Here is a 23,082-nt window from a genome sequence, read left to right on the forward strand (position 1 = left end):
TGAAGTCCATAAAGCAATAGAGTGTAGTCTGCTTTAGCACAGTGTGATGGGTTCAGTCACAGAGACTCCCGTTGGGACTGTCACCTTATGTGCTGAGACTACATCTGAGCCCATCTTTCCTGCCAGGTTGGGATGTCAGAACCCTGCCTTGTTGAGCCAGTTATGCTAATCTGCTGCAACACAGACCCACACCCCCAATTAACTGAAAATGGCTTAGCAAGTGCTCCTGTCCCTAGCACCCAGACACCCAGCTCCCAATGGGATCCAAACCCAAATAAATCCGTTTTACTCTGTATAAAGCTTAAACAGGGTAAACTCATAAGTTGTCTGCCCTCTATAACTGATAGAGAGATATGCACAGCTGTTTGCTCCCCCAGGTATTAATTACTTACTCTGGAATAATTAATAAGCAAAAAGTGATTTTACTGAGTATAAAAAGTAGGATTTAAGTGGTCCAACAGACAGAACAAAGTAAGTTACCAAGCAAAATAAAACAAAACACGCAAGTCTAAGCCTAATACAGTATGAAACTGAATACAGGTAAATCTCACCCTCAGAGATGTCCCAATAAGCTTCTTTCACAGACTAGACTCCTTCCTAGTCTGGGCCCAATCCTTTTCAGACCAATGTTGTGGTTTATGGCCTGGGTCCAGCAATCACTCACACCCCCGTAGTTACAGTCCTTTGACCCAGTTTCTTTCAGGCAACTCTTTGGGGAGGAGAGGCCATCTCTTGAGCCAGCTGAAGACAAAATGGTGAGGCTTCCAGGGCCTTTTATATTCTCTCTCTTGTGGACAGAAACTCCTTTGTTCTTCTGTACAAAATCACAGCAACAGGATGGAGTTTGTAGCCATCTGGGCAAGTCACATGTCCATGAATGATTCAGCTTTTTGCAGGCCAACACCATTGTTTACATGTTAGTTTGAACGTTCCCAGGAAAGCTTAGATGTGGATTGGCATCTCCCAAAGTGTATTGTCAGTTAAGTATTTCTTGATTGGGCACTTACTGAGAATAGTCCTTTCTCAAGAAGCTGACCAAATGCTTCACTGAGGCTATTTAGAATAAAACACATTGAGATACAAGTACATAGCCAATATTCTTAACTTCAAATACAAAAATGATAGAGATACAGACAGCATAATCATGACCAGCAAATTACAACCTTTCCATAGGCACTTTACTTGACCTCCTTTGTACAATATTTGGTGCAACTATAGGACCTTGGTGGAACAATGATCTATACGGTCACAGTTCCTGTCAATAACATCACACACAGGTTTATTGATTTTCTTCAGAAATCTCTCCTGCAATAAACTAGACATTTTCCTGTTTACAAACAATCAGGCCATTTCTCATCTGGGTTTGTATTTGGTACCTAATGAAATGTCAGCATTGTAATTTGAAATCCAATTAATCTGAAAAGGTTTGTCCCTCCCCCTCACTCTGTCCACTAGAGTGCACTGCTGCTGTCTGGCAGAGGAGGGTTTCTTCAAACTGGGGTCCTAAACAGCCTTTGGAGACGCCGTGGTGGCCAGGACTAGACCGTGCTGTTGTTTAGGGCTTATTCTTCACTGTCAGACAAGTGTAGCTGATTGTGACGGTATTTCTGCTCTGTTAGGAGAATTTCCTTTTGTTTGATGTCAGTGTTTCCTGGAAAGTCACTGTTGTGATTCATGGGGCAGCTCTCCTCTTGTAGGGGAAGGGAACTTTGATTCGTACCTGAATGAAAGATACTTTGGCTAAAACTTTCAAGCTTAGGTGCCCAGAATTACCCCTCAGAATCTGTATTTAAGTCTCCTAAGTAAAAGTGCCCTGATTTACAGAGCTGCTGTGGGAGTTAGCAGTTTCTCTGGCTTTACACTGACCCAGTTGAGATCCGAATCTGGCCCTCTGACTTCAGGCTGCCCTCCTGCTGTCTCAAAGGAGAGGCCTTGTCAGCTGTCTCTGCCCTCCACTACCCCATTTTATGGAACACTTTCCTTTCAAATACAAAAAAAAGGAAAGAAGTACTTGTGGCACCTTAGAGACTAACAAATTTATTTGAGCATAAGCTTTCGTGAGCTACAGCTCACTTCATCGGAAGCTTATGCTCAAATAAATTTGTTAGTCTCTAAGGTGCCACAAGTACTCCTTTTCTTTTTTCAAAATACAGACTAACATGGCTGCTACTCTGAAACCTTTCAAATACAGTTTCCAGTGCCTGTTTTGTGAGAGGTTTGGTTTGCCTGCTGATTTTCTGGATGGCTGCATTGAACAGCAGGGGGCTGGGGCTCATCTCTCTTGCAGCAGCTCCGAAGTATCTGTCTTATAGCAGAATCATCAGGTTTGTCTCCCTCCGGCCATGTGCCTTTTGTCATCATTTACTCCTGTTCCAACTGCATACAAGACACTGCCACTGTGGTTTGGGGGCATTTGACTCCCTCTTTGCACCAGGTGTTAGTTACTCCACTGACTATGGAGAGTCAGTGCCTTCGATTCTTCTTGGGAGAGTGAGTGCTAGGACCTAGTTACCAAATGTTTAAACTCTTTGTATATACCAAATATTTGTATGAATCTCAGGCCAACCCACTGGTTGAAACACTTTTCACATGTCAGTGGCCAGCAATAGGGTATGATGGGGTAGTGAATAAGGGGGATGTCTGATTATATGTCCCTTTGCTTTGCTTTGTGAGATGAAGTGGCCAGCTCTGCAAGCTACAGCATTTCATGGGTCTGACAGGAGTCACTTGAGGAACACTTCCCTTATTAACCTGAAGAGTGGATGATCTGCAGCACATTCCCCCTCTCCTCCAGGAATAGAACAATGATAGAAGTTGAAGGTGCAGAAGCCTTCTTCCCCGTACCCATCCACAAAGGCAGGGCAGACCTCATCCCCACAGCACATTGCTGAACATCCTCACGACTCATTGCAGCAAACACCAAGCATCATGTTTTCTAGGGTGGGTGCCTAAATTGTGCCTGCCGAAAGAGAGATTGTAGAGGCTGATGGGTACTTCACTGCATAGTAGTCTCTTATGCAGTGCACAGGTGTGTGTTTTATTCCAATTATAAGGGCATTTTGCCTGCACAGCTTAGACACTAACCTTTGCAGACGTGGTTAGCTTCACCCCACCACCATTAAAAGCCCCTGTTGTGACTGTTGCTTGTGTCTCTGGTTCTTGCAGGCTTCCAGATAATGTCACCTTTGAAGAAGGGGCCCTCATTGAACCTCTTTCTGTGGGAATCCATGCCTGCCGAAGAGGCGGAGTCACTCTGGGATCCAAAGTCTTAATCTGTGGAGCTGGTATGGAATAACCTGCCTTGTGCTTCCCACCTGTCGTGAGTGCTCTGTCACAGAGAAATGCAGTAGAGTGACCAGCCTGGTTTCTAAGTTCAGGATGGAGCATTGTGTGCTGACAACTCGGTCTCCATTGCCCGCATCTCTGTATTGAGGTTGAGGGTGGTCTGGAGCAGCAGTGCACTCCTTGGTCACATTTTGGCCAGCCCTGCTCCAAAATGGATTTGAAGTGTTGTGGCTAAAAAGGCAGTTTGGATGGTAGCTAGATACCTAGGAATCTGGCAGTATTCTCCTCACTGCCAGCTCCAAACCTGGAGCAATAACAGTCATGCCTGCTGCCATTCTCAATTCACTGCAGCGGATCATGACATGATTACTGCTGTAATCCCAGTACCAGTCCTCCCTGGAGTACTGCTATACCCCCAACGCAGTGAGCTTTACACTCACTTCACAGTGATCATGATTTTCCTGCATTCTGACATCTCCTTTTCTTTTCCTATTGCTCAAGGACCCATTGGGCTAGTTTGCTTGCTCGTTGCCAAGATAATGGGTGCCGCCCAGGTAGTAATCACTGGTAAGATCTTCTTTAAACCCTTAAAACGCTGCCTCATTCTCACATATCCAAAAAAGGTTGCTCTTTCTGTGTGGCAGGTCACCGTACAAATTAGCAGCAGAAGTGCCTGGTGGTAAGACAAAGCTATGCTAGGTTCCTATGTGAAGATCATCACCTGGTGTATGTATGTAGGAGTCTTTAGCCGACCTGTTCTTTGTCCAGTTTTTCCTTCTGCATCTTAATGACCGGTAAATGGAGATATAAATAGGACTGTGCTTAATTAGCACAGGTTTACTGAAATGTTCCCCAGGCCAGAGCCCCCACATGGAAACTACTAGGAGGATACAACTGCACCATTCACAACTAGGAGTATGCATGTTCATCAGCATTGCAATTATTGTTTCAGTCTTCAGACTGAGGCATAAAACTGATGTTTCACCTGCTCATTAAAGACACGTTCTTCAAGAACAGTGGTGCTAACCTTGGAATTTGTGTAAAATTCCAAGCCAGGTAATTGCATTCTCCTCTCTAAATCCTCCTGCATTTCATTTGGTATAGTATTCTTTCTGATCTGAATTATTATATTATTTTGCTGTGCTCTGCTGATCAGCTGCTGCATTCCCCCGCCCTCCAGAGGTGACTGTTTGGGGGATGCGTTGTTTGCTCTCTCTATAATTTACAGAGTGCTTTGGCATTATTGAGGTGCTATAGAAATAAAATCTGTGCGTAGTGTGACAAATTTTGATTGGTCATCCACTGAGTTCCTTCAGATGGTGAAGCTATTACCGAGGCCTCTGTAATTGTCCCTGACATTTGGTCGTCCCTAAGCCACCTGCGTCACAGATGCTGTTACTCAGATAGCAAGAGGCTCAAAAATACCCACTATGGGGCAGTCTTGTTCAAATGTTTCCCATATTATATGTGGCAAGGAGCGAGATTACCCTTCTTTGAACTTTAGGAGGCTGGCTGTCTTCAGGAAAATATTTTCCATGTTGGCATTAGGAGGAATGCCTCTTCAACCCATTATTTGCCTAGACATGTTTTACTGCACTTCCCAGAGAAATATTTTATTTTACTTATACTTGTAAAATATTTGCCTATATAACTCTTTATCTGCACAGCACATTTCAAATTGATCTGTTTGTGGAGATATTTGCCTATTGCGTCTATACCAGGACATAAATAGCTGAAAGGTAGACTAAATGACTCAGACCCACGCAATGCAGTTCTGCTTGCCCCATCTCAAAAAACATGTATACGAATTGGAAAAAGTACAGAGAAGGTAACAAAAATGACTAGGAGTATGGAACGGCTTCTGTATGAGGGGAGATGAAAAAGACTGGGATTGTTTGGCTTGAAAAAGAGATGGCTAAGGGGGAGTGTGACAGAGGTCTGTACAATCATGATTGGTGCGGAGAAAGTGACTAAGGAATTGTTATTTATCCCTTCACGTAACACAAGAACCAGGGCTTACACGATGAGATGAATAGCAGGTTTAAAATAAACAAAAGGAAGTGCTTCTTCAAACAATGCACAGTCAACTTGTTGAATTCATTGCCAGGGAATGTTGTGAATGCCAAAAATATAGCTGGGTCCAAAAAATAATTGGATAAGTTCATGGAGGATAGGTCCATCAGTGTCTGTTAGCCAGTTTGGTCAGGAATTCAACCCTACACTCTGGGTGTCCCTAGCCTGGGTGTCCCTAGCAGACTGCCAGAAGCTGCGGCTGGATGACTGGGGATGGATGACTCAATAATTGTCCTGTTCTGTTCATTCCCTCTTAAGCATCTGGCACTGACCACTGTTGGAAGACAGGATACTGGAGTAAATGGGCCATAGGTCTGACCCAGAATGGCCGTTCTTATGACTGGTACTTGCAGGTGGAGGGAGCCAGACACCCAAGCTTACTATGGAGGCAAGTCTCCTAGCTGCTCCCCATCAATAAGGAATGGGCCTCTAAGTGCTGCCAGAGCCTGCCCTGGTTATTAAATGGGTCATTGTCCCTCTGCTTCAGAGCCTTTCCCCAGCTCTCCTGCTCTTGGGATGACGCCAAGGATTTTCATGGGGATATCCCCCAGACCTGTCCTCTCTTTGATGGGGAGGTACACCTGCCCTTTCAAAGGGCTGTCTTTGTCCCTGAAGGGCTGAAAAGAGCAAACTTATCCTCCAGCAACTGTGCAATGGCCCAATAAAAATAATGCTAAAAAAGAGAAGGAGACAATCTAGGGGATACAGGTGGCCTCTCCCCAATTTCCTTTCCACATCCTCATGGAGGTGGATGCTTGAAATCCAACCATGAAACTAGTGTCACAGCAAAATCAGGAAGAGGGATTTCCCTCCTTTCCTCCCCCCAGGCTTGGCTGCCTGACTTCATGTGCAGAGAGGATGTCCACGGTCATCATCTGCACCTTAGCAAATAGCCTGCAATGATTTATTACACACGGGAACCCAAAGGTTTCACCACAGTCCTGCATCTGGCAGCCATGCAGTATTATCCTTCAACATGGATACTGTCCACCTTTCCAGAGCAGATTTCTTCCGCAAAGACCCAGAGAACATGAAGCTAAAGGAAAACGTTAGAAGAAATTTGGAAACTTTCCTAGCAGTTCTGTGGACTTCCCTCCACACCGCCTGTTTCTCAACCATGTTATAGTGTGCTGGCCTCAAAGGGATAGACCCCTCAGGTTAAGAAGAATTCCAATATGCCTTAATGACAGGCCCTTAGCAATGCTCTGGTCTCCATGCATTTGCTGCCAAAGTGATGGTATTGAATTCACTAGCAAGTCAAGTTATGGTTAGGCAGCTGTAGACTGTTATCACTGCATATTATACTTCTTCATAATTTTCTCACTGTTACTTTGTGCTCCTTATGTAAATAAGGCAGTGCTATTTACTCCTCATAACACACGAACTAGGAGTCACCAAATGAAATTAATAGGCAGCCAGTTTAAAACAAACAAAAGGAAGTATTTCATGACACAACGCCCAGTCAACCTGTGGAATTCCTTGCCGGAGGATATTGTGAAGCCCAAGACTATAACAGGGTTCAAAAAAGAACTAGATAAATTCATGGAGGATAGGTCCATCGATGGCTATTAGTCAGGATAAGCAGCGATGGTGTCCCTAGCCTCTGGGTGACATGGAATGGATCACTTGATGATTACCTGTTCTGTTTATTCCCTCTGGGGCACCTGGCATTGGCCACTGTCAGAGGACAGGGTATTGGGCTAGATGGACCTTTGATCTGACCCAGTATGACCTTTCTTATGTTCTCTCCCATCTGTTTACCCTCTCCACCAACTGTCTCTTGTCTTATAGGTTGATTTTAAGCTCTTTAGGGCAAGGACCCCCTCTTTTATCCATAGTTGTACAGCACCCAGCACAGAGGGGCCAGGGCTTCTAGGCAGTTTGCTAATTCAGTACAAATCATGACTAACCATGGGGATAATGTTACGTCTGCAGAGAACCCGATTGTTGTCAGGTGCCTGCAGCTGCACCTTTGCTACATGCCCTGGTCAGAATGATTTGTCTGTGGGCTTTAGAGTATTAAGACCTCAGCATCTTTGAAAGAGGCAACTTTATCTATGGCCAGAGTCCCGTTGGCATCTCTTGTGCCTTTAAGTTGCTTGTCACACATCTTTCCCCACCAGCCCAGAGAGGAGAGCTGACCTCCTACCCAATCTATGCAACATCAGGCTGGGGGAGTTCTGAACCAGACTTTTCCACCCAATGTGCCTGCATTGTGTGCATACAATGTGTCCATGCCCCACTGGGCATGCTTGCTGCATGGCCTTTCTATATGACATCTTTTCTTGCATGACGTTTGTCAGCCAGCTGCAGTTCTGTGATTTATTTCTTCCTTCCCCAGATTTATCTGCTTCCCGCCTGGAAAAAGCCAAAGAGATTGGGGCAGATTTCACCATTCAGATAAAGAAAGAGACCCCAAAGGACATGGCCTGCATGGTGCAAGATTTGCTTAACTGCATGCCTGACATAACCGTGGAGTGCTCCGGGGCAGAGGCCAGCATCCAAACTGGCATTTACGTGAGTTCCTCCTTCCCCTATCCAAGATCCAGGGTGGATAAAAATCAATTGGATTTTTTTGATAAAATTCTTTTTGAGAAAAAAACCTATCTAAAGATAGTTTTAATTAAGTTACATTATAGCTCAAAGATCTCTCATCATGGTAGAGGGATTATAAATTCTAATTCTATAGCATGAGACAATATATTCATGTAATGTTTAAGAAAAATTTTGTAAATGAGTTCCAACAGTTCACTGATTAGAGACCCAATCTTATGGAGTTCCAGGGGCTTCTGTATAGATTATTTAGGTTAATCTTTCTATCTACCCAAAGGGACTCAATGCTCAATCTAAAAGATACCATCAGAGATGCTTAGTTTTGCAGTTCTCAAACTGTGGATTTGTGTCTCTAGAGATAACACGCTTGTTAACAGCAAAAACGTTTTAAATAAATAAATAATATATAGAGGTGCAAAATAACAGATCTCAACCCTGTTGTCGCTCTGCAAATTTGTGTACACGAAGTCAATCCCTTACCTCTCTCTAAAAGTGCAAAGTTTCAAAAAGTTCAATGAATAGAAGAATGTTGGGGGTGGAATAGATCTGGACAAGGAGAAGAAGTCTGGAGATAAATGTGAGAAGGGAGGAACAGGCAGTAGAAACAAAAGTGAAACTATTTGAGCAGCATATTCCAGAAGTCTTGAGGTCTTTCTGAGTGTAGCCTTCATTGATTTGAGATCTATGGTATCCAGTGATGAGCTGCCAAAATCTTAACAAACGGTTCCCTCCTCACCCCACTAGGGGGTTGTTGCCCACCCCTGCTCCCCAGGACTCCTGCCCCATCCAACACCCTGCATTCCTTGTTTCAGTCACATCATGTATGTCACATATCCACAGTATATCACCTGTAGCAAAAAAGGAAAAAAAAAATCTCCATCATCCAGAAACAACTAGAGATAAGTTTGTGATAAGAACCAGCACATTACAAAAAGAGCTAATTGATGAAAAAAATTGCCCCGTTTGTTTATGCAACAAAATCTTCTTTCTGTATGACTGAGAACTCACACTTCATTAACATGGTTCAGTCATTAAGACGAGGATACAGTCCACCCAACAGAGCAGATGTCGCAGGCCAATTGCTGGATTAAAAAGTATGAAAGAGAAATTGAGCAGTGTGCAAAAGGTCTAGAGGGTAAAATTGTTAACCTGAGTCTTGATGGGTGCAGCAATGTCCACAATGATCCTGTTTTATGTGCTTGTGTGACAACAGAAGAAGGGAATGTCTTCCTTACAGATACAATTGATACATCAGGAAATGCACACACAGCAGAATACTTACAAGCAGTAGCAGTAAAAGCTATAACAAACTGAAAAAAAATTCAAGAGTCTAGTACACAGCTTGGTCACAGACAATGCTCTAAATGTATCCAAGATGAGAAGAAATTATTTAGAAGAGAGTGAAAAGAGTCCCAAGCTAACAAAATACGGTTGCAGTGCTCATTTGATGCACCTCCTAGCCAAAGACTTCAGTGTTCCAGAAATAAAGGCTAACATTGTTGAAATTGCAAAATACTTCCATAACAACCACTTTGCAGCAGCTGCTCTGAAAAAAGTGGGAGGAACCAAGCTAACTCTCTCCCAAGATATGCAGTGGAACTTAGGAGTGGACTGTTTTGAGCACTATATCGAGAACTGGCCTAAACTGATGACAGTTTGTGAACAAAATTGTGAAAAAATAGCTGGCACTGTCACAGCCAAAGTGCTCAACATTGGGCTTAAGAGAAATGTTGAACACATGCCGAGTACCCTGAAGCCTATTTCTATAGCCTTGAACAAAATGCAGGGAAATAGCTGTTTTATTGCTGACACTGTTGAAATTTGGAAGGAACTGAGTGAGATCTTAAAAACAGACACATGCAATGACAGAGTTAAATTACAAGCATTAAAAAAACAAATGGGACAAGCACTGTCTCCAGCTCATTTTCTTGCAAATATTCTCAATACTTGGTACCAGGGTCAAACCTTAACTGCTGAAGAGGAGGAGTTGGCTATGACATGCACATCCAGCAATCATCCCTCCATAACACCAACTATAATAAACTTCAGAGCTAAGGGTGAACCATTCAAGAAATATGTTTGATGATGATGTTTTAAAGAAAGTCACACCAGTGAACTGGTGGAAGTCACTTAAGCACTTGGATTCAGAGACTGTAGAAGTGATAATCTCACTTTTAACAGCAGTAGCTTCTTCTGCCGGTGTAGAAAGAATATTTTCTTCCTTTGGACTAATTTATTCCAAATTGAGAAATCATTTGGGACCTGGAAAAGCAGGTGGTTTTTTTTTTCCAGATTATGAACAAACAAGAAAACGAAGGTGAAGACGACAGAGTTAGCTGCAGAAGCCAATATTTTAAGTTTTTCATGTTGACCTGGCTGACGTAGTCACTTTAATTTTGGGGTTTTTTTTAAAAATATATTTCATTTACTTATTTTAGTTAACAAAAACAAACCTGATTTTAAAAAACTTAATGTTTAACTAAATTCAAAAATTCATATGCTTGTTTTGTTAAAATATATGTTTGCTGTTGAAGAAAAAAATCCAGAATATACAACGTTCTTGTTTTAGTTAAATAAAAAAATTTAAATGTCTGTCTGGTGATGTTCTCCTCCTAATATAGCGTGCCAAGAAAATCCTCCAAATATTAATGATTAACCTGTTGAACTGGAGATAGTTCACCTCCCAATGACTTCATAAATATCTGCTTCAATTACTTTTGGGAAATGAAATAACTAATCAATCATTCATTTTATGATATAGCTGTAAAGCAAAACCTACATCTGTCTCTGAGTTGTGAAGAATATGTATTAAGGTTATAACAACCAACAAGAATGCACTTTTATGTAGAAATCCATGATTAAATCGAGTCTTCCTGATGTGATTTAAATCAATTTGATTTAAATCAAATCCACCCTGCCAAGGTCAATGCCAGCATTTGCTTCTCTCCTTTCAGGTTGATCATTGGAGTGTGAGGCATAGAGAGGGTGCTGAGTTCTTTATGCATTGTGTCCTCTCCTTGCTCCTTCACCTCTCCTGTTTGTAGATGTCAATGTTGGCCATTGATAGAGGCAAGTAGCTCCCCTTCCCTTGCAGCCTCACCTTTGGGGAAGGCAAGCAATGAGTCATCAGCATTCAGCATGCAAGAGAGAGAGGGTTGTGTAAGCCCAAGGGAATGTGTCGTGTTGGCTCCTAATTGGCTGTGGTCTCCTGTGAGTAATGGTGGTTGGCAGAACTGCATGATGTTGTGTTTTCCCATCCTCCTCCTGCCCTTCTGACTTCTATAGTATCTCCTTCAATGGCTCTTCACCTCCCCACTCCATTATCTGTTAGCATCCCCCAATTTGTCACGTGTCCCCTCTTCATCTTTCATATACTCTCCTCACTGCTTCCTGTGTTTCCTCCCACTCATGACTTGCCCCCACTTCTCCCAGGCCTGGAACTGTCTCCCAGATGTTGTCCACCAAGCTCCTTCTCTCTTACCCCAGATCTCACCTTCAGACCCACCTTTCCCAGGACTCTCCTGCTCTCTGGTATGCACACTGTCCCTTGGCTTGTGTATGTATGCATTGTTTGCCTTGTGAGCTTTTCTGGGCAACTTACTCCATGATTTGTACCCTAGCTACACTGTTGGAAGAACTAGGAGCACTGAAATGAAGGCAAGTAAGTGAAAATGCAGGCCCTGAATCACAGGGCCATATCCCCTACTGTGCATTCTGCTAGGATGTAGAATGGTTCAGACAGACCACAGGGTAATTTATTCTAGGGAACAGCTCTGACTTGATGGGCATTTTCCATCTCTAGCTTCTCAATCACTGGTCCCATCTTCCCCTCAGTCTTTGTGGAGAATTCTCATTGCTATCCATGAAATTGCCATAGCAAAGCTAGTATTTGTGTATATGATTATGGGACTGATCATCGACCAGATGTCTTCTGGTTATAAGGAATAGCCAGCATGGATGACAAGAACTAATCATGCCAAACCAACCTAATTTCCTTCTTTGACAGGGTTACTCGCCTAATGCTACGGGGAAGCAGTAGATCTGATATATCTTGATTTTAGTAATGCTTTTGACTAGGGCTGTCAATTAATTGCAGTTAACTCACACAATTAATTTAAAAAAATTAATTTCAATTAATCGCATTTTTAATCGCACCATTAAACAATAGAATATCAATTGAAATTTATTAAATATTTTGGTTGTTTTTCTACATTTTCATATCTATTGTATTCTGTGTTGTAATTGAAATCAAAGTGTATATTATTTTTTATTACTAATATTTGCCCTGTAAAAATGATAAACAAAAGAAATAGTATTTTTCGATTCGCCTCATACAAGTACAGTAGCGCAGCGGTTCTCAAACTGTTGGTTGGGACTCCAAAGTGCACTGCGACCCCATTTTACTGGGATCACCAGGGCTGGCTTAAACTTTCTGAGGCCCGGGGCTGAATCTGAAGCCCGAGGACTTCAGCCCTGAGCGCTGGGGCTCAGATTACAGGCCCCCTGCCTGGGGCTGGAGCCTTTGGCTTTGGCTTTGGCCCCCCACCTGGGGTGGTGGAGCATGGGTGGGCTCAAGCTTTGGTTCCTCCTCCTGGGGTCATGAAGTAGTTGATTTGCAGATCTGACAAAATGCAAAGAAGGTACCAAAGTGAGATTTCTAAAAATAGGTACTGCACGCCACCCAAGGTTTAAGAATCTGAAGCCTTCCAAAATCTGAGAGGGACGAGGTGTGGAGCATGCTTTCAGAAGTCTTAAAAGAGCAACACTCCGATGCAGAAACTACAGAACCTGAACCACCAAAATCTGCTGGTGGCATCTGACTCAGATAATGAAAATGAACGTGCGTCAGTCTGCACTGCGTTGGATTGTTATTGAGCGGAACCCGTTATAAGCATGGACGCATGACTCCGGGAATGGTGGTTGAAGCATGAAGGTACATATGAGTCTTTAGCACATCTAGCACGTAAATATCTTGCGATGCCAGCTACAACAGTGCCATGAGAACACCTGTTCTCACTTTCGGGTGACGTAAAACAAGAACCAGGCAGCATTATCTCCTGCAAATATAAACAAATGTGTTTGTCTGAGCAATTGGCTGAACAAGAAGTAGGACTGAGTGGATTTGCAGGCTCTAAAATTTTACATTGTTTTATTTTTGAATGCAGGTTTTTTTGTACATAATTCTACATTTGCAAGTTCAACTTTCATGATAAAGAGATTGCCCTACAGTACTTGTATCAGGTGAATTGAAAAATACTATTTCTTTTGTTTTTTTACAGTGCAAATACTTGTAATCAAAAATAAATATAAAGTGAGCACGATACACTTTTTGTAATCTGTGTTGTAATTGAAATTAATATATTTGAAAATGTAGAAAACGTTCAAAAATATTTAAATAAATAGTATTCTATTGTTTAATTGTGCGATTAATAATTATTTTTAAGTGTGCAATTAATAATGTTTTTAATTGTGCAATTAATCACAATTAATTTTTTTAATTGCTTGACAACTCTACTTTTGACACAGTCCCACTTCACATTCTCATAACCAAACTACAGAAATATGATCTAGATGAAATGACTATAAAGGTGGGTGCACAAATGGTTGAAAGACTGTGCTCAAAAAGTAGTTAACTATGGTTTGCTGTCAGACTGGGAGGCCTATCTAGAGTGGTTCTGCAGAGGTTAGCCCTGGGTCCGGTACTCGTCAATATTTTCATTATTGACTTGAATAATGGAGCAGAGAGCATGCTTATAAAATTTGTGGATGACTCCAAGCTGGGATGGGTTGCAAGTAATTTGAAGGACAGGCTTAGAATTCAAAACAACGTTGACAAAAAGGAGAATTGGTCTGAAATCAACAAGATGAAATTCAGCAAAAGGCAAGTGCAAAGCACTAAACTTGGGAAGGAAAAATCAAACGCACCACTACAATATGGGGAATAATTGGTTAGGTGGTAGCACTGATGAAAAGGAGATGGAGGTTGGATCATAAATCATGAACCAGCAATCTGATGAAGTTGCAAAAAAGGCTATCATTCTGGGGTGTATTAATGGACGTGTCATATGTAACACAAGGGATGGAATTGTTATACTCTACTCAGCTCTGGTGAGGCCTCAGCTGAAGTGTTGTATCCAATTCTGGGTGCTGCACTTTAGGAAAGATGTGGACAAACTGGAGAGAGTCCAGAGAACAACAAAAATGATAAAACATTTAGAAAACCTAATGTATGAGGAAAATTTATAAAAACTGTACATGTTTAGTCTTGAGAAAAGACTGAGGAGGGACCCATTAATGGTCTTCAGATATGTTAAGGGCTGTTATAAAGAGGACTGTGATCAATTGCTCTCCATGTCCACTTAGGGCAGGACAAGAAGTAATCAGCTTAGTCTACAGCAAGGGAGATGTAGGTTAGATATTAGTAAAAACTTTCAAAAAGAAAAGGAGTACTTGTGGCATCTTAGAGACTAACAAATTTATTAGAGCGTTTATTAGATGCTCTAATAAATTTGTTAGTCTCTAAGGTGCCACAAGTACTCCTTTTCTTTTTGCGAATACAGACTAACACGGCTGCTACTCTGAAACCAGTAAAAACTTTCTAACTCTAAGGGTAGTTAAGCTCTGGAACAGGCTTCCAAGGGAGTTTGTGGAATCCCCGTCATTGGAAGTTTTTAAGAACCAGTAGGACAGCCACCTGTCAGGGATGGTCTAGGTTTACTAGTTCTTCCCTGAGTGCAGATTGCTAGACTGGATGACCTCTTGAGGTCCCTTCCAGCCCTACATTTCTGTCATTCAATGATTTGTGTCCATGCCGCTTCCTCTGACCCAGTCTGCAGAGGAAGGTGAAAGGTGTCAGCTGTCACTTCTCACTGGGGGTAAGGGGGTTCGTCCATAGAAGAAGCAGAGGGTGTAATGTTCGCTGTTTAGCTGGGTGACAAGCGTGACACAAAAATAACTCCCTTTCTGAGGTGCTGAATGGGTGCCATGGGAAGTAAAAGTGCTAGTAAGGGATTGAGAACAGCCATTCTCCCTTCCTTGCAGAGCTATCTAAGTGCGATGGTGGAGCCTTTCATCATGGGCAAATCCCAGCCACATCTAAAAATCAAATGTCAGTCTATGCTGTGATAAAGGGGAGCAAGTCCAATCCAACACCCACAGCGTTCCCTGTAACTAACCCAATAGGACTGTGCTATCTGAGAGTGCTCAGGGTTCACAGAAACCTCCTGCAATTATTTTTTCTTGTAGGTGAGAATCAAAGTTTGACCCATGCTGTCCTGAACTAGATCATCTCATGAGCTCTCCCTCTAATGTAATATTAATGTACTATGAGTCTGTTTACTGCAGAAAACATTACCAATGTTTACACTGACCCTACTGATTTTGCACTCAGGGTCACGACAATTGCTAAGTTAAATAAAGACCTATTTGCATACATTTTCTGCGACTAACCGAGGTGAGTGATGCCTAGAGGAAGTAGTGCCCAGAAGCACTGGGATTCTGAAACAAGTTGCACTACAGATATCTCCTGTATCGGGAGCGCTGCAAGAGAACCCAGCCAAACCTCTGCTGGCAAGACTGAAACACCAGCCCCCAGGAAACAACAGACGCACAGTGGCCTTGTGGGGAATTTCACAGTGAGGGAGATATTGAGGCCTGTCCTATGCAGCATCATTAACAACCTCAGGGCTGAACTGTGTCATGTAGTATATCTCAGTGTTAGGGGCACTACAGAGCAGTTGTGCCCCAGCCACAGCTCCGGGAGGCAGAATTATCCTGCTGCAGCTGCTGCTGTGCCAGTCCTGCCCTGGGGTCTTGCCGTGTCAGGCACTGCAGCGGTCTGGTGTTTGTATGGGCTGTAAACAGGGAGCAGGCTCTTGACCCATTCCTCTCACTGTGCAGTGGCCTTGTGAGAATAGCAGATGACAGGGGTCATTTGGCAGAGCCCCAGTATCTCCAACTCTGCAGCCTAGTAACAACTGAGCCACATCCTCAAGCAGTGGGATTTTGGCGTCTCTTGCACTTTGTGTCGTGTGGGACTGTGACCTACCCTCATGTCTGAGATTAGACACTGATTCCCACTCTGCTTTGGCAACATCATCTTTTGCTGTGAATCTCCATTGGGAGAAGCGGAACAATGTCACTTTTCTGCCCCCTCCCCCCGCTCAGGTCTGTCTCCTTCATGATCCCAAGTAGCGCTTTTTTGGGGGGGTTGTTGGAGCATAGTGATTCCGCAGAGGTGGCTGATCATTTGCCAGGTGGGTAGAGATCCCACATTGGTTCCTCCTTGTGCAGACCTAGTCCCATATATTCCACCTCTCATACAATTGCTATAACATCATTGTGACTGTATTGAACTCATGGCCTAAGAAGACTTCAGACATTGGAAAATTGTGGTCTGGATTTTCAGCATCATCAGAATCCTGGAGCTAGGGCCCTTTCGCTAGGTGTCTGTAGATCTCTGGCCACCAGAGCAGTATCAAAAAGCTGGGATGTCTTTAGTTACAGTGAGGCGGGGTCCCTGGTACGAGCCAGTCTCTGGGATAAGGATGCACACGCCTATCTCTGTGCTCCGCAGCTCCCACTTGCTGTAGTTTGGAGCACAGTGGAACCTGTCAGCAGTCACATACACCTGTGCAAATTACAGCACTTGTGACCAAGTAGTGTTTTCTTCAGAAAACGTCTTAATCCCAGGCTTGACAGAGAACCGATCCTTCTTGGGTCAGGTGCCAAGAGCCAGGAATATTGCCCAGGTGGGTTATTGAAGTCCTGTTGAGAACATCAGTAAGTTGTATGTGCTATGGAGCAATGGACAGTGTTATTTAGAGATCCAAAATAATGTGATGGTACGCAGCACAGTTCCAGGCATAATAAATACATCAGTAGATGTGCAGGTTATTATTAGACATTCTGAGCACTCCTGCCGTGAAATTATTTTCTTATCAACTTTAATGTTTTGACAGCATAGTGTTGTGGCAGGGCAGGACTTTTTATACTGTGACTTAGAAGGGCTGAGTTCTAATCCCATTCCTGACACTGCAGTGCTGTGTGGCCTTAAAACCTGCCTATTCCCCTTTAGATTGTAATTTCTGGGGCAGGGACTCAGGGACTGTCTCTTGCAATGAAGCCCCGATCTTGCTTGGGGCCTCTAGATGCTACTGTTACACAAATAATTAATAAGAGTAATTGGGACAGTTTGTTTCTTAGGCCTTGTCTACACGGTGTTTCAGCCACTAGTAGAGCAGCCCAGTGCTTAGCCCCAGTGCAGAGGTAATTATATCAGTACAGTGCAGGTTGCACCAGTTCACCTTACCCTTAGGCTCTGCCCCAGTGCCTTCCTTGGCAGTTAGGCTCCAGGAGAGCTGAACTAGCAGAGATTCCCTTGCCAGGGGTCCTCAGGACCCCTACATGGAGCTCAGTAGAAAAAACAATTCAGCTCCACACAGTGTATTGTCTTTTCTGGTAAGCTCTGCAGGGCTTGAGGGGGAGCAATGTGCTCCTCCACAGCCCACTTACTGCTCCCTCTGTCCTGCCCACTCTCTGTCCCCTCCTTGTGTGTGGACAAAGAGCTGTGGAGTTTCCCCTTGGGACTTAAGGGTAGAAACTTAGAATGGGACACCTGCATGCACAGGATGATGAGGAAGAGGATCTGAGTGGTTTTATTGGAAACTGGCTGAAACGTCAAAAGCACCTATGGGTATGTCTACGCTTGGAGCTGGGAGTGTGCTTCCCATCTGAAGGAGGCACACTCGTGCGAGCTGTTATCAAGCTAGTGTGCTAAAGATAGAATGTAGCTGTGGCAGTGTGAGCTGCAGGATGGGCCAGCTGCCCCAAGGACAAGCCTGTAAATGCTTTAGGGCAGTGGTTCTCAAGCTGTGGGGTAGGCCTTCCAAGGGAGGTGTGGGAATGTGTCAAGGGAGGCGCAAACTGTTTGCTTTTTTTTTTAAGAGCTCTGACTGTCATCCCTGGTGGGTAGGCTCATGCAGAAGGGCTGTGCACACCAGGGAAGCGGAGAGAAAGGGGGCAGCCAGAGTCCCACCACTTAGGTTCAGGTTCTCCTCCCCCAGCCCATCCCTCACCGAGAGGCAGCCCAGGCTCCGGCTCTCCTTCCCCACGCTTCCCCAGTCCCTCACTTGGAGACAGTGGGGTTCTGTGTGTCAGCCCCAGGGTGGCAGACACAGCGCAGAAGTAAGGGTGGTAATGGGGCACTAAGTCTGCTGTGAAAAGAATATTGACAAATACCACTTTTCACATTGCCACCCTTACTTCTGTGCTGCTGCTGGCATGGTGATGCCTTCAGAGCTGGGCACCCAGCAAGCAACCGCTGCTCTCCACTCTGCCTCGGTATATGCACTGCGGGGAGCGGGGAGACATAAATGACTACGGACACACAGAAGGGGGGACCCGATCAAAAAAGTTTGAGAATCACTGCTTTAGGGTGTCAACTCCCTTTATAGCCTGCTGAGAAGACTGGCAGCAGTGACCATTTTTGCTATATACACAGGAGCTTGTCACCTTCCACAGGCAGGCGGCATTTGCATTTATTTTGTTTCTGTTATTCCTCCTCAGGCCACTCGCTCGGGTGGGACCCTGGTTCTGGTGGGGCTGGGGCCAGAGATGGTCCACGTCCCCATCGTGAATGCTGCTGTGCGGGAGGTGGATATCAAGGGGATATTTCGCTATTGCAATACGTGAGTATTGATCAGGGTGCACTGGCATGCCAACAGACTACTCCATTGTCCATGAAGGAATTAATTCCTACACAAAGAAGGAAGAAATGGAAGACCCTGTAATGTTCCCCCTCTAATCACTCCTTCTCAGGACAACGTAAATGTCCCTGTTGCAGAGTGGGGTCCCTGTCAGACCATCAGCCACACTCCTCCTGCAGCATGCATCTTGGAGACTGGCTGGCTTTCCAAGTGACACTGCAACATTTTAGGAAAACTGGCAAATGTGTGCAGTACAAACCTGCTCCCACTTCAACACAGGAATGGTGGGGATGGGTGAGGAGGTAGGAGCCAGGCAATAGGTGAAGTGGGGGAATAGGCAATGGGGATTGGGTGGGAAGATGGGGGCCAGGAGATGGGTAAGGAGTTGGAGGATGGGTAGGGAGATGGGGCTGGAGGCTAGGTGGGGGCCAGCAGATGGGGGATGAGGTGGAAGCTGGATGATAGGGAATCAGTGAGGGATGGGTGAGGAGGGGGTTGTGTGGAGAGGTCGGGGCTGGGAGATGTATGGGGAAGTGGCCAATGCATGAGGAGTGGGAGCTGGCGATAGAGAATCAGTGAGGAGGTGGTGGCCAAGGGATCGGTGGGGAGGTGGGCAAAGTGGGATAGATAGGCATGGGTGGGGAGCTGGGCACTGGGAGATAGGGGATGAATGAGCATGTGGGGGTGAGTAGATGAGGGCCAGAAGTTGGGTGAATAGGTGGGGAGATGGTGTGATGGTGAGGAAATGGGAGATGGGCAATGGAGAATTGATGGCAGGTGTCCTTGAGGCAATCTCTGTAATAAGATATGGTCTGTGTTGGGAAGAAGTTTGAGAACTCTGCCTTTACGCAGATAGACACAAGTCTCATTATTGGCTACAAAATTATCAAACCCTCTGAAAATCCTGTCGTGTGTGTTTTGATCTCTTGTGACAGTGGGATATGAACCTGGATTTAACAACCAATCCTGAAGATCCAGAGGGTAAAAATAAGATCCTACTTTTTTGTGTCCTATAACTAGGGCCCTACCAAATTCATGGTCCATTTTGGTCAATTTCACAGTCATAGGATTTTAAAAATAATAAATTTCATGGTTTCAGATATTTAAATCGGAAATTTCACAGTATTGTAATCCTGAGGGTCCTAACCCAACAAGGGGTGGTGGGAAGGGAGGTTGCAAGGCTACTGCCAGGAGATCATGGTATTGGCACCTTTACTTCTGTGCTACTGCCTTCAGAGCTGGGTGGCTGGAGGCAGCTGCTGGACAGGTGCCCAGCTCTGAAGGCAGCACCACCGCCAGCAGCAATGCAGAAGTAAGGGTGGCAATATCATACATGCCACCTTCACTTCTGCGCTGCTGCTGGCAGCAGTGCAGCCTTCAGAGCTGGATTACCAGACAGCAGACGTGGAGCTTCCTGCAGCCAGGGGACGTTCCCAGAGATGGGTCTGACATGGCCTCAGGAGTGGCCCGTGCAGAGGAAAAGGAAGTCCTGTCCAACCCCAGCCTGTCAAGGACTAGCAGCTGGAGCCCAGTGCACAGTAGGAGCCCCCAGCTGGGGTGCCCTCAGCCTAGTCCCTTCCTGGCTCCACACCCAGCACTTGGGAGTTAAAGGGGCCTTGGGCTGACTCCATGTGTGTGTGTGGAGGAGGGGGAGTGGATCACGGCATCCCCCTTAACCACGAGGCCTTGAATGGTTGTCCACTCGCCCACCTATAAGGCCAGTCCTGACCCCACCAAAAATTGATGACCCTCCCTACATGCTACCCTCGCTTCTGTGCTGCTGCTGGTGGTGACACTGCCTTCAGAGCTCAGCTCCCAGTCAGCAGCTGCTGCTCTCTGGCCGCCCAACTGTGTGAAATCTGATCTCCCCCACAATAACCAGATTTCATGGGGGAGATCAGATTTCATGGTCCATGACGCATTTTTCATGGCTGTGAATTTGATAGGCCCTTACCTATAATAAGCTTGATCCAGTCTTGCTAGTTGGTGTTTTTTCACTTAGTCTAGGCTGTAGTTTCCCAGCTCTGATCTCTGAGGGTTTGTTCATGGAATTGTCATGTGATTTATGGCAATTTAATTCTGAAAGAATGGCTGAATAAAGAAGACACAGATTTAGACCTCATATATGCAGTTTTAGGTTCTGTCTATGCTGTAGAAACAGCCGTGTTGATGGATGTAGGTCAGTCTCGCAGTGTAGATGGGACTGAGCTGTGCTTTACCCTGTCCCTGGAGCAGGCGAAAACCTTGGTCTTGCTGGTGTGGCAGAGCTGGGTTTAATTTAGATTTAGGTTTGTGTAGATCTCTGGTCTCCAAGTCCATCCTTTTCTTTAGTAGGGACTGATCTCCGGAGATGGTTTCCTGTTCTTTATTCTTAGCTACAGCCAGGCTTCCCTGGTAAGCCTTGGGATCTGTTTAATTAGAAGATTTGTTTCTGTGTTGGTTTTGTTAGATATCTCTGTCGAATTCTAGCTTTTGCCCAGGCGGAGTTTGAGCTGTAAGCCAATACAAGTGTAATACAACCTGTGGAAGCTACTCTGTGCATTTCCGTACTCCTCTTACCACCAAAGGGGTCAGTAGTGGCCCGCACAAGCAGTTATCTGTGGATACACACCACTGGCTCCTTAAGTGCATTGAACTCTAAGTGAACCATTTGAGCTAAAAACACAATAGAGATGCCAGAGGTCTCGATTTTACCTAGTAACCAATATGCATAACCAAGGAGGCAGAGCGATAAAGGACTAGCGAGCAGCACTGATTTTTTTTTTTCAAACTTCATTTTGCTGTGATTTGAATACACAGTAACTCCCAATGCTTGTCACTTATTTTGCTGGAGCAGATCACAGCTATCTGTCCCATGTGAACAGCATGCATAGCCATTGGCTTAGTATTACTATACTCACTTCAGAGTCATTGCTTTATACACAAAACCTCATAAACTCTTGGCCAATGCAAGCTCAGTGCTTCCAAACAGACAAAGACTATGGTGGTGTTTTATAGCAAGCAGAGAATCATAGGACATAAACGAGCTGCACGCAGAGGGGTCAGTTGAGACTCCTTGCTCCAACAGGAACTCTGGGAGGCACTGTTCTTCATGGAGCTGGAGTTCTCACTGCTCGACCCCTGAACAGGTGCAGTGTATGTGCTTCCTTCTGAGCCTGGCCTGCTCTGCTTGCCAGTGTGGAAGGTGGGTATAGGGACAGAGCCATGGACCTGCCCTGTCCCATACAATCCCTGCTGATCAAAAGCAGGCTTTGCACTCTGCTTGAGAGCTCAGTCCTGAAGCCTTTTGCATGACTTTATGGGAATGACATGCGGGACTGGGTTCTAAAGAAATCGCTTCTTGCCTGTTTAGCAATAACTGAGGAAGGCCCCTGCAGACCTGTCATTTCCTGTTTCTGAACATTGTAAGAATGCTGTCTCATATCTGGACGGTTCATGTGCAATTACGCAGATCTGCTGGTCAGTATACAAATTCCCCAGACCTAGAGGACTACCCTTTTCTTTCGCAAAAAGAAAAGGAGTACTTGTGGCACCTTAGAGACTAACAAATTTATTTGAGCATAAGCTTTCGTGAGCTACAGCTCACTTCATCGGATACATTCTTTCGCTGTTTGTGTTCCCTTCCAGGTGGCCCATGGCGATTTCTATGCTTGCATCCAAGAGAGTGGACATCAAGCCTTTGGTTACACACCGCTTCCCTTTGGAAAAAGCGCTGGAGGCCTTTGAGACAACCAAGAAGGGCTTGGGGGTGAAAGTTATGCTGAAGTGTGACCCCAGTGACCAGAATCCCTGAAGAATGGCACTGCACTCCTCCCCCATTATACTGCCTGTCTTAAAGATGAAGAATGGGCTTTATAGAGAGATGGGAACTGTAATGATAAGTTTATAAGTAGTATGTGGTGTTTGGGGAATAAAGTTATGGTCACCTGTTGTGCAGACAGTGCATTGAAGGAGAAGGGATTATGGGTTAAGGATATTTACAGCCTTATAGCTGCTTAAATGGGGAACCACTATTTGGGAATGAAATTTGAGCCAAAATCCTCCCCTCAGATCTGTACAGGAGATCTTAGCTCAGTCTTCTTCCCCTGTGAACTCAGCTCACTGAGGATCTGAGAGGAGAACTTTTCTCCTGGAGAGGACCTGTTAGTATTCACCTCTTCACTAATAGACTATACATTCTGAAAACCGTAGATCTCTCTATGTTGCGTATCAGACAGAGAGCTTCACCCTGCCCACTTGCATTGAAGAACCATCTATGTCACAGCCTGGATTTGAACATGCTGAAGCACTGAATAAGAGTTTCACACACTTGACTCCTGTTAATGGCAATGAAAATTGTGCAGAATAGTGTGTCTGGACCTCTATTCAAGGCTGGGACAGTACTCTCCTGAGCCAAGATTTGTTCTAAGGGGGTGTTGGGCCTGTTCGGTGCTGTCAGACCTGTTACAATCCCCTGCAAAGCACA

At 44.7% G+C, this 23,082-nt stretch overlaps 1 protein-coding gene across 2 annotated transcripts in view; it reads left to right on the plus strand.

Annotated features, from left to right (window-relative positions):
- Positions 1-22,553, plus strand: part of SORD (sorbitol dehydrogenase) — a 35,051-nt gene extending 12,498 nt beyond the window's left edge. The window contains exons 5-9 of one of the 2 annotated variants that reach the window (XM_038420750.2): positions 3,166-3,284; positions 3,787-3,852; positions 7,700-7,875; positions 18,478-18,599; positions 22,245-22,553. In XM_038420750.2, the coding sequence (XP_038276678.1) occupies positions 3,166-3,284; positions 3,787-3,852; positions 7,700-7,875; positions 18,478-18,599; positions 22,245-22,410 (649 nt within the window). In that variant the 3' untranslated portion in view covers positions 22,411-22,553. Of the gene's footprint in view, positions 1-3,165; positions 3,285-3,786; positions 3,853-7,699; positions 7,876-10,203; positions 10,502-18,477; positions 18,600-22,244 lie in introns of those variants that run through there. The other variant, XM_038420753.2, reaches the window with a different exon arrangement.
- The last annotated feature ends 529 nt before the right edge of the window (positions 22,554-23,082 follow it).

This window comes from Dermochelys coriacea, chromosome 10 (assembly GCF_009764565.3).
Source record: "Dermochelys coriacea isolate rDerCor1 chromosome 10, rDerCor1.pri.v4, whole genome shotgun sequence".
NCBI classification, from domain to species: Eukaryota; Metazoa; Chordata; order Testudines; family Dermochelyidae; genus Dermochelys; species Dermochelys coriacea.